At 34.8% G+C, this 17,605-nt stretch overlaps 1 protein-coding gene across 10 annotated transcripts in view; it reads left to right on the forward strand.

The window, feature by feature from the left end:
• Positions 1 to 17,605, forward strand: part of pan (transcription factor pangolin) — a 138,405-nt gene that overhangs the window by 104,637 nt on the left and 16,163 nt on the right. For 5 of the 10 annotated variants that reach the window (XM_076131235.1, XM_076131229.1, XM_076131234.1 and 2 more), the window contains exons 5-6: positions 16,426 to 16,549; positions 17,027 to 17,135. In XM_076131235.1, coding sequence (XP_075987350.1) covers positions 16,426 to 16,549; positions 17,027 to 17,135 — 233 coding nt within the window. The remainder of the gene's footprint in view (positions 1 to 16,425; positions 16,550 to 17,026; positions 17,136 to 17,605) is intronic. The other 5 variants (XM_076131236.1, XM_076131227.1, XM_076131232.1 and 2 more) reach the window with 2 other exon arrangements.

The following is a 17,605-nucleotide window of genomic DNA, read 5'->3' on the forward strand; positions in this document are numbered from 1 at the left end:
AATAATGACCAATTAGTAAATTAAGTGAGTGGGTAGAGGTCGAAACAACAAGGTTACGACTATTCTAATTTGTTCTAAGGATCGGAATTAGAGCAAAGCGGGTACAGCGTTGATCCTTGTGAAACACCCAACACAAACTACTTCGTTCAGAAAAAAAAACATTGTTGATTAGAAGTAACGGTAATATACTAAAGGAGTTACGTAATAAAGTATGTACGTAACAAATGATACAGCTATTTAATATTAATCCGTCCATTAATGCATATGTTATCAAATGCATTTCATTGTTTGTTTCCACTTGTATAATCCATGTATAGTCATCGAACACTTATAGCTGATAAAACAACTCAAAATCTCTTTATTGTGGGTACCAGCGTCTATAAAATTAATCTTTAGCAGTTACTAAAAGAGCGGCTGGGTTCACTTTTTATATACGCCCATAAAACTGAGAGGTCGTAATCTTGTCTCGTCTGAAACGACTTTGTTCTTCCCAACCATTTTAACTTTCAACTTTTTAAATAGGTCGAATTGCACCATTATGAAAATCGACATAAATCGACGCACTTTGTGGAAATGATTACTTATTCCAGATACTTGCTCTTACTCATAAAAGCCCGGTGGCCCATATGCTCTTATCGCTCTTATAATTAGACAATTCTCAAAAGCTTCAATATATCTAAAAAAACGTATCATTAAGCAAAATATTGTCGTCATAAAACTGTTTAATGTGCTCCTCATTTCTCAGTAATTTAGTGGAATGGATCAAAACTAATACCGATGGGTTCTGTCTGCACATTTTATTTTTACAAATCGTTTCAGCATCATTTATGTGTATATCATTCGTTGAAACACATTCCATGCTGCGTAGCAGTACGCCATCAATTTCATAGTTTGACATTTTTATGCATATTTAAGAATTTGCTTTGAAGAGCCACGCTCTAGATTTATGTTAAATGCGAGACATAGAGACGTGAAGTTCATCCGATTGAATTAATAATCCTACATTTACGCCATAAATATATTTTAACTTTATTATAAAAACACGCAAGACAAATTCGGATGTCAACCAATTTTGACCGATAATTTGATTTTTAATTTAAAAACTGGAAATCGTAAAAACTTAAGTTCATTACAACAGGAGTCATAATTCACTGATGTTTCGACGGAAACCAGCTCTTTTTAATTTATATCTACCGCGAGGAGCCTGAATTATATTTAAATATTAAACTACATACAATAGGCAGTTATATTTTATTATACTGCGATGTATTCTGAATTTTAAGTAGCGTGTAGTTTTTGTTGTATTTACAAGAAGATCGTGTGTCTCGCGAGATTTGTTGGAGTTTTCTCAATGATTTAGTGTACGCGACACAATTTGGCAATGCTGAGTGAATTGCTTATTTTTGCTCTTTCTAATAATCACATTTATCTGAAAGTTTATTGTGGGCGGAGCGGTAGAAATTGTGATTTATCACGATAGGTCCTCTTTGTAAGATTTTTTTGTGAGGCACATAAAAGTTGATACATCACTGGATATCGTATGGGTTAAAAGATCTATAAGATAAATTCTAATTTGATCTCCAAAGACATGATATACTTCCGTATTTCACAATTTTATGTGTTTCCATAAAAATAAGCTTTTGATTCAATGATACGTTTGATTTTAAATAATACAGTTTAGTGGGACGATTTATATTTCATGCAAAGTTACGTAAAACATTGGAATATATTTTGTTTACTCGCCGTTCCGTCGTTATTCATCGCTTCAAGTAACTAAAGTTTCGTTAAACAGTTCTCGCTTAACTTTTGACAGTTCTAAGGGATCTTATCTTTGTAATTTATACGTGTTGAGGTCCAAAACGTTTCGTTGATCGAGGTTATCTCACCGTTTACCCACTCTTCACGGTTACCTGATTCGACAAGTATCTTTTCTTTAATTTCGAGATTAATAATAGTTTTGCTTAGATTATCAAAGCGTTTGTTTGGTATAATTTGATGATTTTGTATAATTTTTACATTCATTAATAGCTTTTTGTAGTCCATTTTGGATTTAGTATTTTGATGTTATTTAACCTCAATCTTTTGACAAGACTGATAAGATAAAAAGGCGAACAGAAAGCTGAATTTTGTCTTAAATAGTAATTTTCTATACTAATGTCTTATAGACAGAATTTTTAGTAGATGAGCAACTTAGAAACTACCACACCCATTTCAATATTCGTCAACATTTTCTTTTCGTTATAATTCTTCATTTGTTTCGCATCTATATCTTTCTCTATCTCAGTATTCTCAAATACGATTGATAAAGTACAATTGTCCAGTATTCAGATAGGTACTAACAACGTCAGTGATATGATCTATCCATATTAGTTAGGTTAATGCGAGAGTTATTCGCAGTGAGTCATTCGCTTTGTGCCTTCTATGGTAAGGGCTCCGGTTGCAAACGCCTAACTCCGACTGTATTAAACAATTGTTTGATTTGGTTTATTGGTTAGTTTCATATCTTAGTGGTGCAGAGACTAGATTTACCTTAAAATGGCTGTACTATAAAATCGTAGGTTTATGGAAGTAACTTTGTGAGTTTTACTAACGAGTTTGCGTCGAAATTACATTTTGTCTAGAGATTTTTATATATCGCGTACTTCAAAATTTATATCTTTAAAATTACAGCTAGAAAGCAGATTTGATAGGAAGTTATATTATTTAATTTTAAATATGAAATAATTAAAGACGCGGGTATAATTAATACATTACGATGAAATACATATCATAAACGTATACAAGCGCGTCCGTCAATATCGTACGACGCAAAAACTGTTCTCGTTATCTGTGCGCAGTGGAGCAAGTGCGGCAAGTGCCATACCTGAGTAAATGTTTATCGATGCTCGAGGAATCAGCACATTTAGCCCACTGTCGCTATTATTCCACTAACGAGTAACACTAGCAGGCAAATCGTGTTTACGCTACACAATACGAGCTTGACGCAATTTGTTACCCCCAAGGGGGCGCGGGGAGGGGCGACAGACTTCAAAGGGCTCGCCGACAAAGCGCTAAATAAGATGAAAAAAAAAATACACAGAAACGACAATGGACAGGGAAATCGGGGCCCTGTAGAAATTTTGCGCGTTTTCCTTTTAGTTTTTCGGGAAAATTGCGTTTCGACGTTGCACGTAGTTTGCGTTGCGATCTTTTGTCGTTACTCTCACGTGGACTTTTACAAAGCTTTTGTTTAGAACCCCGTTGATCCGGATCCGATGTAATGAAAAGCGGTTTTGTTCACAAGATATGCCTTTGCCAACTATTGTTTGTCTTTGCTGCATTTCCGAATATAGAATAGTCAAACGGGAGCCTTGTTGAATTAAATTCCTGCAGAATTCGAAAAAATATTTTGCTTTGTAGTTAGCTTTCAAAGAATTATTTTTAGTATTTAGATTACAAACGATAGCTCTTGCAAATTTCGATATCAATTTTGGGCTATCACTAATTTATTCAAAAGTGTCGATATTGATAATAGTATCTTTAGATCTTAATGCCGTGTAATGGAGGAAGCCGTCACTAATTAATATTTCATGTAATTGATAATAATTTTTGATGTACTTGCGATAACTGTGTGCGATCGGTAATAATATTGATAAATAACAATGGCGGTGGGCTGTCTACCAATTAACATGAAAATAAGGCGTGGATTTGAATCATACATCACGAGGAAACTTGTTTACCTACTTGAAACTTTTCCACTGATTGAAAAAGTTTCTTATCCATAAATTAATCTCAGTGCTACTTAAGATAAGGATTTGTCTTGTGAGATTATTTTAATTGTACTTTCGGTGCAATAATTAAATAATCTGTGCTTTTGGTAACATAACTCTAAATTCTGATATTATGACACGAGCATAATTTTTGAAGTAAGTATTAAATCTCAAAATTTTTGGAAACATGTCTTAATTGGTTTATTTTACCGAACTACATAAAACTCGGCTGAAGTTTCTTTTTTAATCCTTTGCTGGAACATTTTAGGGCAAAGGTCTACGGCAAGTAGTCTCAAGCCTCGAGTCATCATCGAGAATTTGAGTTCAAGATTAATATTATTAAGTAAGTATTATTTTTAAAAAACATTTATGAACAAATATAAAATTTCAAGCACAATTCAAACAACGCAAATGAGTCAGTGTTGTAATAACGTTCAATACTTGCGCCGGAGTGGCACTCGACCATCATCGTCGGATTACACCCGTTATCAGCCGTTATCAGTTGTTATCAGTTAATCCCACGAGACATACTCATTACACCTGACTCTTGTATTTGATGTTTTAGAATGGGGGCAGTAGGTTTCGACATTCGAAGATTTCTAGGTTTATGATGGTAAAGGCTTAGTTTATTCGTGAAAAAGTTTCAAACTTAATATTTAATATATTAAGTTAATTACATAATGACTTAATTTATTGTCTAGTGTTTGTCTTTCAGTTTGGTTTGAAGTATTGGATGAACAAAACATTTTTCTTTGCTTTAAATTATCGTTTGCGTTTTTAGATAAAAAAAGATAATGTTAACCTTTTCCTTAACTCAGGAATCAAACTGAAACACCATTTACGTACATAGGGGACTAACAGTTATCTAACTAAACCAGTTTTCCCACGTTTCTCATAAACGCCTCTAAAACGTATAAATAACTCGATCTGTCAGTTTGTCCTACGAACTCACAATCAAATACTTATCAAAGCGATTATCTATACAGTCTACGATCATCGTTTTATTGCACATCTATGCTAATAATTAAACAAGTAGAATATAATTTATTGTCCTCTTAACATTTAGTTTGGAAGTCACACTGATGTTATGTATTAGATTTCAAAACGTTTTGAGAAGGTTCTTGTACTCATTAGTTTGGTGTCAAAAGATGGTTAATAAAGGTCTAAACGGTAAGCAGTATGTTTATGTTTTATTCAATACGGTATTTAAGTAAATATACTACCGAATATTGTGGCCATCATCATATTTAAAGGCTATTTATACTATACTTACTCGTAGAAACCGGTACCAAAATATATTAAGAATAGAGCAGAATTTAAGACCTCATATTCAAATAAACACATTTCTTTTTCGTGGAAAGGAGGCAGCAACAAATATTTGCGACATTTCTATGGAAACGGACAAGATTGTATCCTTTAACATGGTTCATTTCAGGACTCCTGTTAATAAAATATTGTTAAATTTTGTTTGTCTCTATTCTATTATGTATATTAAATTTTCAAGCTTTTTATTATACTACATGTACATTATTATGTAGGAATACTTTTAGCCTACATTAAACAAAATCAAAGTCAAACAATAAACCATCAACTTAGCATATATCCTTAAATAGCTAGCACTAATTAGTATGTATGTGGTATCTTATGTAAATGTAAACGCAACAATAGTTCCGATATAAATGCACTGAGATAATGTAATGAAGTGTATGATAAAACATTGAGTGATGAGTCAATTATCAAGTTATAAATATTAACTAGAAACTAGATAACTAGGAATTGTTATTGAGTCAGGCTTTACTAAGTTACATATCATTGCAAATAATTAATGCAACAACAGCGTAAAAAGTAAACTAATGAGATTTAACTTAAATACTCATTTATTTTTATATATATATTTATTTATTGATGAAAAGTCTAAATAATTCCAAACAATTGACGTTCTTGAAATATTGTTGAAATCGAAGCTCGTTCTGTACTTGCTTCTTTGATTTTCCAATGAAACTAATTTATAGGTATGCGTACTAATATATGAGTAATACTTTACTTTAGGTTCTCATCGTTTCATTGCTAAATACATATATCAGGCTGTGGCATGATGATGTAGTCACTTTTGCATTAGGCAACTGAATTCAATATTACCTATACCTATACCTATCGTATGCTAATGGCTAACAAGAATGAGATTTTAGGTCACAATCATAAACCACAGTCTTATCCGCTAGTCAAATGCAGGTAGTCACATCACACATCATACTCCTTTGAAAGCTTTTCAGCGAAGCTCTGAATGAAAATCATTACTCTACTGAGCTTCAGTTATTCTCTTTGCGAAGACAGACAAAGATAACGAACGGCAGCTGGCAAACGACACACATGCGAACAATAAATCACCTCATTGTAAACACATTATAATAAATTAATAGGCACCATCACAAAAATAGATAACTCCTATTAATTAACTAATGCGAAAATGTCATATCGTCCTGAGGCGCCCACATAAATCTTTGCAATTATCAAATTCTCATCTGCATACACTCACACATTTACAGTAGTGTACGCACGCGCTTCGGCAAGATCAAAGAGAACGCGACCCCTTTGTAGGCGCCGCGGTCGCGTGCCGTCTTTTTCCCGGGCCGGTAGGTAGCGTAAGAGAGCACGGGTGCGAGCGAGACGCTCGTCAGCTGATTACAACGCTTGCAATGTGAATATTTCACCTCGTTATCGAGTTGTGTTTGTGTTTAGATGTAGTGAGGTGCTGATGATTTTTTTTTGTCGATAATCTTGGGTTAGATGTTGTTTGTTTTGTTTGAAGATTACGAATAAAAAATGGTTGTAAAAACAAGGCAGACTGGTTTGTTCTTTTAACACAAATTATATAGAAGTATAAGGTTTGGTACGGTACATATTTGACTAGTTAGTCATAATGTGTGCTTTGGTAGTTTAGTCACGTAAAAAGTTGTAATGAAGAGCTTTTCAAAAAGGGATCTTTAGGTTGTATCAGCAAATAGTACATTATAGATATGGTTTTCATAAAAAGCACTACAGACTTAATCTACACGTTGCTTTTGGGGCTAGATAGTAAGATATGAGTAATGATAATGAAGCCTGATTTCAAATCTAATTATCCACATTTGAACTTCGAGTTTACCAAACTAGCCGTATCACGCCTGCTATCAAACACGCTTAAACTTTATCATCTAAATAAAATAATCATCTATCGACATTTCTCATCACTAGTGTTCAGAACAGCTACCAAGACGGGGATCCGTCGATATCGATGCTAGTAATTAAAATAGACTCGCGTCTGCACAGAACGCTATGGCTCTACCTACAGCCTATGGGAAAACGTCACTCACATGGGAAACTGACTCATGAATGAGAAAAATAACTTGTACGAACAAATGTAGCGGAGATTTGTATACGAATTGTTTTAGTTTTAGTGTAACTATTTACTTACTTGATACAATAGGTGTAGTCATGTTTTTATTGGAATAGTAATGAACTAAATTTTATTAATGTGAAAGTGATTTTCCTTCTTTCACGTGAAAACAGCAGAAGCGATTTGTTAAGTTTAAGCGGGCGGTAGTTTAAAGCCCGAGATATGAAAAATAGATAAATACCTACATTTTTGCGGGTGGAGCCATATAAGATCAGATTGATATAGTATAGTTATAACCAATTGTAGGCAATAAAACTATTTGTAGAATAACAACTTAAACTGCTTATGTTTGGTATTTAAATTCCTGATTTCAGTGATTTCAAAAGTGCTATTTTTTATTTAAAGATAGTTATGTTCTGAACTGATGGCAGAAAGACGTAATGTAACCCATTTATGAAATTAATCAGAAAGTACAGATGTTCAAAATAAAAACAGCCACACAATAGCCAATTACTTCTTCATACCGAGCCCTAGAAATAACAAGAGGGAATATCTATTCTAACCACGTACAATATGATCTACAATGTAATTAGACAACAGACATGGCCATTGTCAAACCTGCTACGGGCCATATCCAGCCAGTAATTTAATATAACAGGCAGGTTAAAAAAAAAACAAAAATACCTATGAATCGAAAAAGGCAACGGGCTCGTTAAGACGGATAATTCCATACAATCGTACTAGTATAAAGAGAATACCGGTATTAACCAGTATTAACCCTGAAATGACAGGGCGCGGGCCCGACAACCCCACGTTAATATTTTACAGGGAAATGACATCGTCAACCGACGGTTGTGCGCATTACTTTTTCCTTTTGATGTTCGCTCATGTCTAAAGGCAATATAATTTTGTTTATTTCCATTTAAACTGGGCGGTTTTTGGTTCGATTTGACGTTTCGATGTTTTTTTTTATTGATGTTACGTCTTTTGGTGAATGATTTTTTGTTTTGGTTTAATCTGGAAATTTGGTAAAGTGAAAATTCTGTTTGTTTTTTTGCTACTCAGTTCTTACTTCTTTTAGAATTTGCGTTGTTACTTTTCTTTTGAGCTATTTTTGAAGGTAAAAGCTTGAAGAGACACATTAAAAAAAAACTGTCTCATTATAAAAACATAGGGTAATAGTAATACCAAGTTACAGTTATGAGTTTTTAAACTATTCAAAATACATAATATTCTGTGCAATCACAAATTCCGGCATGAAAGTAACACAGAACATTTAGCCGTGCAAAATACCCCGCCTATTATTTTCATATTTACACATGCCAAAAATCCGTACAGCATTTTCGCGACTCGATTACCAAATAATGTTTGAAGTTCCTGTTAAAAAACCATACAAAGGAATTTCAAGAGTGGTATTTTAGTTACCAAAGTTATTTTACTAAAAATATCGTTGATTTTTTAACTGGCTGTCAATCCTCTGGGCTTTTTAACCTGCCATGCCCGTGTTTGCGTAATGATGACTTGTTCGTATTGGCAGGGTATGGAACTTGTACTATTATAGGTCTTGAGGGATGTTAAATTGTAAATTAATGGGTGCAGGTTGGGGCAGATCTGAATTACTGAAAAGAAAATTTCGTAGAATCAGTTGATCGCAAACGCCTATAGTAGCGAACTAAATTACTCAAAAGTTTCGCACTTTTACAAAAAAATCACAAAATTTTCCACCTTAAGAAATTACCTCACTTCGACAGAAACTTGAAAGGTACAGGTAAAAATATATTAAATGCTAACTAAACCCAACCCCCCGGCGCCTAAGGTCTAAGGGACCCGCGGGTGAGTTTTCGCTAAACAATGCATACATTTATATTTTCCTTTGAAGTGGCGCCGCGGGCCCTCGTCATTCGCAGGGTTAACCCCCAACCTGTTTATTACACGTGGAAAATTGAATCCGCTGCCATAACCTTTTTACTATTTCTATACGTTTTATGGTTGTAATTAATTTTCTAGTTTGCGAATTTAATGTTGGAAGTACTGAGAAATAAGGGTTTTATGTATCAAATGGAGTAATGGAAAGTGCCTTTAGTAAGCTATAAATACTTTTAGTACTATACAATATCAATTCGTTTTCGATTTAGCGTATAATTAAATTATTTTTTAAGTAGTATGCAACTGCTGATGCCCTATATGCGTATTACCTATCTTAGTCGACGACAGTGAGTCAGTTCATTGTTGCGTTGACGTAACGTGTTAATCACTATAACATAAGTGAGAAAACAATGTTACAGCATTGATTTTTAAATTTGTCAGCTGAAATACGTGGATAGCCCCCAGATGTGCTCGACATACACAAATTAGTATATCATAAAATCTAAAAACGCAACACTTAAAAATTCAACCCTCCCCCGCTCGTGTCGGACAAACGAGCCGACAACCCAGTATTAACCCTTTGACGTGTCGTAGGGTTTAATTGGCCCCCTCGTCGTGTTTATTAAACGGTGTCTCGGACAACACTATTTGTCACATTACCGTTTTCCCATGGACTTATTAGGAGGGAAAAAAGATTTTTGAAACCCGATAAAAACATATTTTTTGCCAAAATACCAAAATAGTGTTAGTTATTTCTCGTTCATACTAAATTACCTTACATACTTATACATGCAAAATACGTTTCTCAATTTTGATATAGATTTGGGACTTCAAAATCGGATCGGAGAATATAAAATCATACATTTCTTAATAAATTATACAAGTTGATATTTTTTTATAAGAAGCTCCTATTTCTTATTAACAATATGAACATCTTTCGTTGATCATTTTACTAAAAATCTTTTAACCACATTGAGTTTTAACTTTTTATTCATAGTCTAGAATAATGGCTTGCATTACCTTTGTCTTTATAAAAGAGGTGTATCAACTACAATGTCATTAATATGCCCCATGCCATCCAATAATTACCACTAATAGCTACAGGGCACAGTAATTCCACCACACTTTTCATAATCACACGACCATTAGAAAGGTTAAAACCCTGGGTTATTAATTCTAATAGGCCTTTTGAGGGTTAAACTATCCGACAAATTGTTCTAGGAATTGAAATGACATTTTTCAGATTAAAGGATTGAGAATTTAATTGGTGACTTATTAGAAATGTTTCTTTTGATGTAAATTAAAGGGTTTGTGTGTGTCGTTTGCAGGTATTTCACTACTTTAGTGTTTCTTCGTACTTATGTTTGAGTAAAATTGTAGAGTACGGCAATTGCTTTATTAAATGTTGAAATCTTTGATGTAAAATTACCGATCACAGTTAAATACAGATAAAGTAGTTTCTGGCAATATAAAAAATACTTGCTCTTGAAATTTCAACTCATTATTTTGTATTTCGGAGAATTTTCGTGTATTTGATTCTTTCTGTCATATTGTACTGTTTTTATATCTCCATATAAGGAACTAGGATCTTAATGACAGAAAATCACCCACAAGTTATTCAAACGTGCCACTTTTTATATAAAAGCAAACCGTGTCCTCACACAACATACTTTAGTCTAAACCACAATAATACCATTTACGAAGCTAAAACTGCCAAATTAATAAAGCAATTCATCTCTTCCGAAGCGTGACGATGAACACAAGTAGGTATAAAACTTAACACTAAAACGTCCACGAGATTGCACAACTCTTTAACGTGCCACTAATATAATTTACCAGGTATCACCTCAAAAGGCATTGCAAACATTATAGCCATCATAAATATGGTTAAAACAAGGTGTCCGTCACTTAACACCCGAAATTCGCGAGCGAACGGAAATGGTCGGCATACTTCGTGTTTTAAGAAAGAGACAGACATATACAAGTGCCGAAGGAGTGATGGAGAGGTCAATATTGTGTCACATTTTCCTCGAGCCGTTCCAGTTCGGTGATTCTCGTTATGGCCAGGAGATTGGACACCTTGTAATATTTGGATGTAATTAACAAGATTACGATCGCCGTGGATTAATTTTTGGGATTCCACAAACTTGTTTTATTGAAGAATCTGTACGTATTAAGGTTTTAAGCGAGGTACGTTCTTTTAGAGTTATGAAGCTTAAAGACATGTATTGAAATCTGCTTCACGCATTTCGTATTTTAAGCCCTTTTCATTCTATCCGACTTGTCGTATAAAAGCAAAACAAAATGCTTTGTTCCACTAAAGAACCCTATACAACACCCAACACACACTTGACCAGTTCTTTAGCATTTAAATAACTAAGCCACACACCTAAGTATGCACTAAAACGGCAATAACGGGAATAACAAGAATTTTTACGATTAGCGAGAGACAATCGGTGAAGTGGATTTAATTTTATCCTTTAAAACTGCCAAAGGACTTTACACCCTATTTTCACGAGTTTAGGGTTTATAATACAGGTTTATTGGTAATTTCAAGCTGAAATGTTTTACATAGTTAAAGCATGCAGTGTGAAATAAAGGAAATTCGTTGTACTGTGACCCTCTACGGCATTTTTGCCGTGCCGTGTCGTGCCGTATGTGTTCTTTTGCCGTTCCCGAATAGACTACCATTGAAAGATTTCTATTGAACATTCTGAATGGCTTTCGCACATGCTTATGTATAATTAAAATCGGTGTTAATTTTTTTATGCGACGATGGTTTAAAATAAAAAAAAGGATTTTTATGTATGTTGAAACATTTAGGCCTTCCGTTATGCGTGACTAAAGTGTAGTTTCGTCAAATTTAAATTTGATTGGATTTTTCTATGGGTCCTTTCTACCTCGATGTCATGCATTTAAATGTTTCTCGTTTCCTCCAAAAATTACCACAAAGAGTCAGTAATATTACAGTCTTGAGTCAAGAATCAGTAATATTAGAATAACTTATCAATTTATAGTACCCTTTTCAACACTCTATATTTATAAGAGTCGCAATCCAAAACCACTTAAACTCATATCATTGTCTTAAACTAAAACATTCTGAACTTATTTCCACACACTGAGTCACTATGACTCAGTGAGTGTTCAGTGCAGATTGAGATTGATGTACCGAGGGTTCGTTTTGCTCTCAAATTAAATTATTCAAGGAATCGGTGACAAAATGCCCACTTAGTAACACTGTTTTATTTTATAGCGATTTAAACTGGTGAAGGATGTACGGGACTAAATTTAGAATATTTATAGCTAGTCAAGTATCAGTTATGTTGAGAAAGTACTAAGTCTTTGTTTGGATGAATTTTAAAGTATCTAAGCTTTAGGAATATTGATACACATATGTGTTAGACGTCAATAGAAAATACAACAGCACCGTGAGTTGATAAAACTACTATAACAACTAAAAACTTCGCTTAACTAATCAACAGTAGGAATTAAACAGTACACAGTTACTTAATACTTCACAACAAAGTATTATTGTACAAACTACAAAGTTAGTTTTCCAAATCAAAAGCTCAGTCTTTACACTAGTAACAATTTTAAATACTTGTTTTCAAACCCCTTTAAAATCTAAAACAGGAACAATCTCACTGAAAATACATAAAGCAACCCCATAACACCCTGTATATAGCCCTTGTAAATATTGGTTGGGAAAACAGCGGCTATTTCAATTTCCCCACGAAAGCCTACTCCGTGCACGTCAAAAACATAATTGGCATGCCCTTCAACGTCAATGAGCGTAGACCTATGGTTACTGGACGTGACAGGTAGAGCGTAGTTGTAAAAAAACTCTAGCGTACTTAAAAAAAAACTAAAAAAAAAATTGGAGTGAGTGAGTGTTTTTTTTCGATATCTTTTTATGAGGATTAGTATAAGTTGGTGTGGTAAAAAAAGGTGTTGTGAATTTTAAGAAGCTTTAATTAAGTTTTTGGCGCACTAATTAAGATATATCCTGAAGTTAATATACCTCATTAACAGTAATTATTTTAACAAATTATTTTATCTCGAAACAGAGCGCGATTATTACCAAAAATATAAGCAACTTGAAAAAATACGTGAATAAACTGCGAATTTAAAGCGTTTGTGTTTTAAACAAAGAATAATATAATTTGCATTTTCTAAACGATTACAATTCATTAATATATAGTTTTGCATGAGTTGAATACAATTTAAAGTTGTTTTCAGTTAAAATAGATATTACATCAGCGTAAGTTACAAATGTACATATTTAACTTTAATATGTATTCGTATAGTTAAATAAACACTGAACAAAGACATCTTCATATTTATTTTCTTCTTCTTCTTACTGTTATTCTTCTTTCGAAAGGCTACAATTAAGGCTCTTCTAGTTATTCTATATAGAATTTATACATAGATGTGTAGCAGCCTGTCGGAAGAGGTCAACAACCCCCAGCCTCCCTAAAGGCACCCTCCGATATTCAGATTTGAATATCGTGCCACCCTCTCGAATTTTACCATTAAATTTTCTTGCAACGAATCGCTTGCCAAAAGAAATGTACAGCGAAGTTTTCCTCACAATATTTTCTAAAGGGAGAATTAGTGAGGCAAATAAAAAGAAAACTCCCGAATTTAGGGGTAAATTACTTTTTCATAGTCGACTGTAATATAATTAGAAATTTTATATGAAAACGGATAAAACAGCTGAAAGTTACATTCTCAGAAATGATCGGATCAAAAGGATTTTTTTAGGTTATATTACACGCTATACGCTTGTTCTAAAACGGAAAATCCTTTTTAATAAAATCCTATTTTTAATATGAATATGTGTAGTCGGCTTCGGCGAATTTTTATATGAGAAGTAGCGCGTATCAGATTCCGTTGAAAATATATGTATATGTGAATATAGGAGCACCCCTCGTTAGATGGATCCGTTCTGGGTAGCTGTAGCATCCGGCTAAAGCCTTCGATGCCGGAAATGGAAAAGAAATGACGCCAATTCCTTTATGAAGATAGGTTTACTTGTTATAATAATAGGTATATTTATGTAACTTACTTTTCTAATGTGTAAATGCAAGTACACAGTCGTACAATGTGTAGAAAGAAACCTTTTGTTTTATCCTTTTTAATCTACAGAAGAAACAACAAATGCTGTTCCCTCATTGTTCAAAAGAACAAATACAACAAAAGTTATTTTTTAAAGTTAACCAACGGAGATCTAAAACTAGACCAAAACTGGCAAGGTCGTGTGTGCGCGGCACCCACACAGCGGCGCGCCACCCCTCACCCACACCGCGCCAGGACACGTGTACGATCACCCCTACACATGGTTGCCATGGCAACACAGCATCCTACTTCCACGCCCCCAACCCCGGGGCCGAACTCTCAAGATATTACGCCCTACTTCGTTCGCATTGGTGAACCAAAGGGGTGTAGGTATGCTGCGCCTGTGTGCGTCACTTAGCCTATACCTCTGACCTAACGGAATTCGCCAATTCCATTTGACATCTCTACGCTCAGAATTTCGATAGAAGTACCGAATTAAAAGTTAACTAGCAAAACTCGCATGTACTCGGCTAGTGAATGCAAACCGAGCACTCAACTTTATTCGCAACATTCACCGTCCGCTCGTTAACAAACCTATTCAAATTTGAAGTATTAGTCGATTGAGGCAACATTTCTCGCGTCCTATCGCTACGAGTTCCAATTAGCGACTGCGGCTTGTCGCTCGAGTGCGGTGACGTCACGCCAAGCTTTCATGCGCCTTCAATAACTACCCACTCAGCGATTTCTTCAATAGCCGGCCACTCCACCTGGCCTTCATTAGGGACCTTCTCAATGTACACGCAAAGCTGAAAAGATGCCTACTAATTTAAAAAATGCAAGTTTTAACGAGAAAAGTTGTTTAGCTAATAACGTTGCTCGCTTGTCGCACCCGTGCAGTCCTGGTAGCTATGGTGGCTGGCGTTCACTTAAACCTATAATAATATGTGTGTTTAATAGCGGTATCTAATTGCGTGGATGTAATTTTGAATGATCACCGTCTGTCAGGCGAACAAAGCGAGGCTCAACTCTTTTGTTTCTACCGGTCGCGCCATAGACAAATCTTATTATGGAAATATTTTCAAATTAAGAACGCGCTGCTCCCGCATTATGCGTCTCGACTGTCATCATTGTCTATGGGTTCTTTTTGTTCGTCGCTCGCATGTCGAGGTTTTTCGACCACCGTTTCGGTTATTTTTTCTTTTTTAAACTGTCCCGAGCGTGAATGGAGTTCTTTGTTTGTTCGTGTTTTATTATTAATTAGTGGGGCTTCTTTGTTCGTGGTAATTATTGTCTTAATAAGCAGTTCCTGCTCTTCGAATATGGACGAGTGGCGAAGGGATTGTCAGCCCTTTTGGTTTTTAAATTGCTTGGAATTGTTTAAAATTTTTGTTTAGAGTTCATTTTGGAGAGTGCTACTGCGATATTGTTTGTTTTCACTTAGCACCTAGCAACTTGGTGATTTCACTTCTAACTTCTAAATTGCAGAATGATTCCTAATCTTCAAACAACTTAATATTTATACTTATAACTAGCAGGCGTTAAATACCCCAATCTTCATTATATAATCTTTTTCGATTCTTTGGAACTATAAACTTCTATAAAAGCCTAAACCGCCACTCCTAAAACCAACCCCGAAGAAATTCGCAAACAGTAAAAAAGATAAAATTAAATAACACCAACGTGTACTGTCGTTTATATCGTATAATAAAGTGGTGAAAAGAATTCCCAGTTTAATTAGAGGTGAGATACTCTGGGTCGGAAGTGCGACGCGCCTCAATGGCTCTCGTCGCCGCCATTTTGCATAATTGGGCGACGGAGGGTAGAACGAAATTTATACGTTCTGGGCGGCAATTTACTTGCTAATGACGCGTCGTCTTGCCATAGAGTAGTTGTCGGGTTTTTGTTGGGAAAAAGCACTGTTTTTTTAAGCTGGCAGCTTTTCTTTTTTGGGGAGAATTTCTGTCGGTTTTTTCGTAAGGCGTCGCTTGTTTGTTGTAACTAGACGGATGGTTTTATCTCTTTTTTTATTCTAGACTGTTTTGTGTGATATCTATTCATGATTTTGCTGTATTTTTTGAGAATTTTCGCTACGAATTTTCTAGAGGGCAAACCTTAATTTTATTTTTTCTTTTTATGTTTTCGTGATCTAAAGACTGTTCAACTCGCAAGTAGGCTTGTTTCGGTTCGTAACTCCCATAAAGCTTGTTTAAAAAGATTGTACGTAATACAATTTAGGCTTGGACTTTTTCAGAAAGTCTCGTACTGTAAGAACAACTGTAAGAACTAGGAACAAGATTACACCTCACAAAGGCTTCTTGTTCTCCTAGCACAATGTCCTAGGTTAGTTTTTAATTACCGTGTATTGTATTGTTCCAGACGGGCAAGATGGGCCTCCCCGCGGGCGGTAGTCTCTCGCTGTTCTGCCCCGGAGGAGAGCTGGGGCAACCGCCGCCCGCCCATATGGGTATCCCGCCGCCCTACCAATTGGACTCCAAACTTGGTAAGACATTTTAATATAATAACAACATTTTAACACTAGTACAATTTTCTTACAAAGATATTATCAAAATTTCGGTCGAAATTCACAAAAAGGAAGGCTCACGCCTCATTCTGTTATTAGTGAACTTTGAAAAAAAAACAGTCGTAAAAATGTTTCTTATTATACTATAGACTTCTAAGTAGTTTCACCGTTAATAACAAAGTCCCAGGTTCACGTCACTTGTGAATCAGATAGCAGAATTTTTCAGGAAAGTTAAAAATTTACAGAAATATGAATCTGCTGAAACTGGAAGCCATTACATATCGGTTAAATTCGAAAACACTGTTGCAAAAATAATATAAAAATGTTTTATTAACAGTACTCTTGCCGGCAATAAATTCTAACTTGTCTAATTGAAAAAAATATTTTCAGTAACATTTATGTAAATAATAGTTATATATACAGGGTGTGTAAAGTCGCAGTAGTATATTGAGTCAGTGTTTGTTCCAGCAGCAGGTTTGGCGAGGACCCCCATGTACCCGTTCCCGGGGGGCACATACCCCTACCCCATGCTTAGTCCCGAGATGTCGCAGGTTGCAGCGTCTTGGTAAGTATCTCACTTATTTAATATATGTACTCATGTATGTATTATACTTATTATCTTATTTATGTATTAGAAGGTTTGAATTAATTTGAACAGTTTCAAGCGTTTATCATCTACAATACCAAACGATTTTGATGTATTGCTCATTGAAAAAGTGGTGACACACAATATGTTATTGGTCATCCCTTTTAATCATAAATCCATAACTAGCAGAACAAAATGCCTTACCAGCACCATAAATAAGAGAGCTCATTCTTTTTTGTAACTCTTTGAATCCTGGATTCGATATCGGGTTCGAGTTATGACTGTAAAGAGATATCAGTTTAGTTTGATGAAGTATATGACGAATATTTATAAAAAAAATGAATTCTTTGCTACGAAATTGTTTTAAGATGATAAGAATAATAGTTGTGTTTTGCTAAATATCTGCCTTAGATTTGTGCCCATATGTGTGGATGTTTTTAAGTGTTAGT

Source organism: Anticarsia gemmatalis, chromosome 25 (genome assembly GCF_050436995.1).
Source record: "Anticarsia gemmatalis isolate Benzon Research Colony breed Stoneville strain chromosome 25, ilAntGemm2 primary, whole genome shotgun sequence".
In the NCBI taxonomy this organism is placed as follows: domain Eukaryota; kingdom Metazoa; phylum Arthropoda; class Insecta; order Lepidoptera; family Erebidae; genus Anticarsia; species Anticarsia gemmatalis.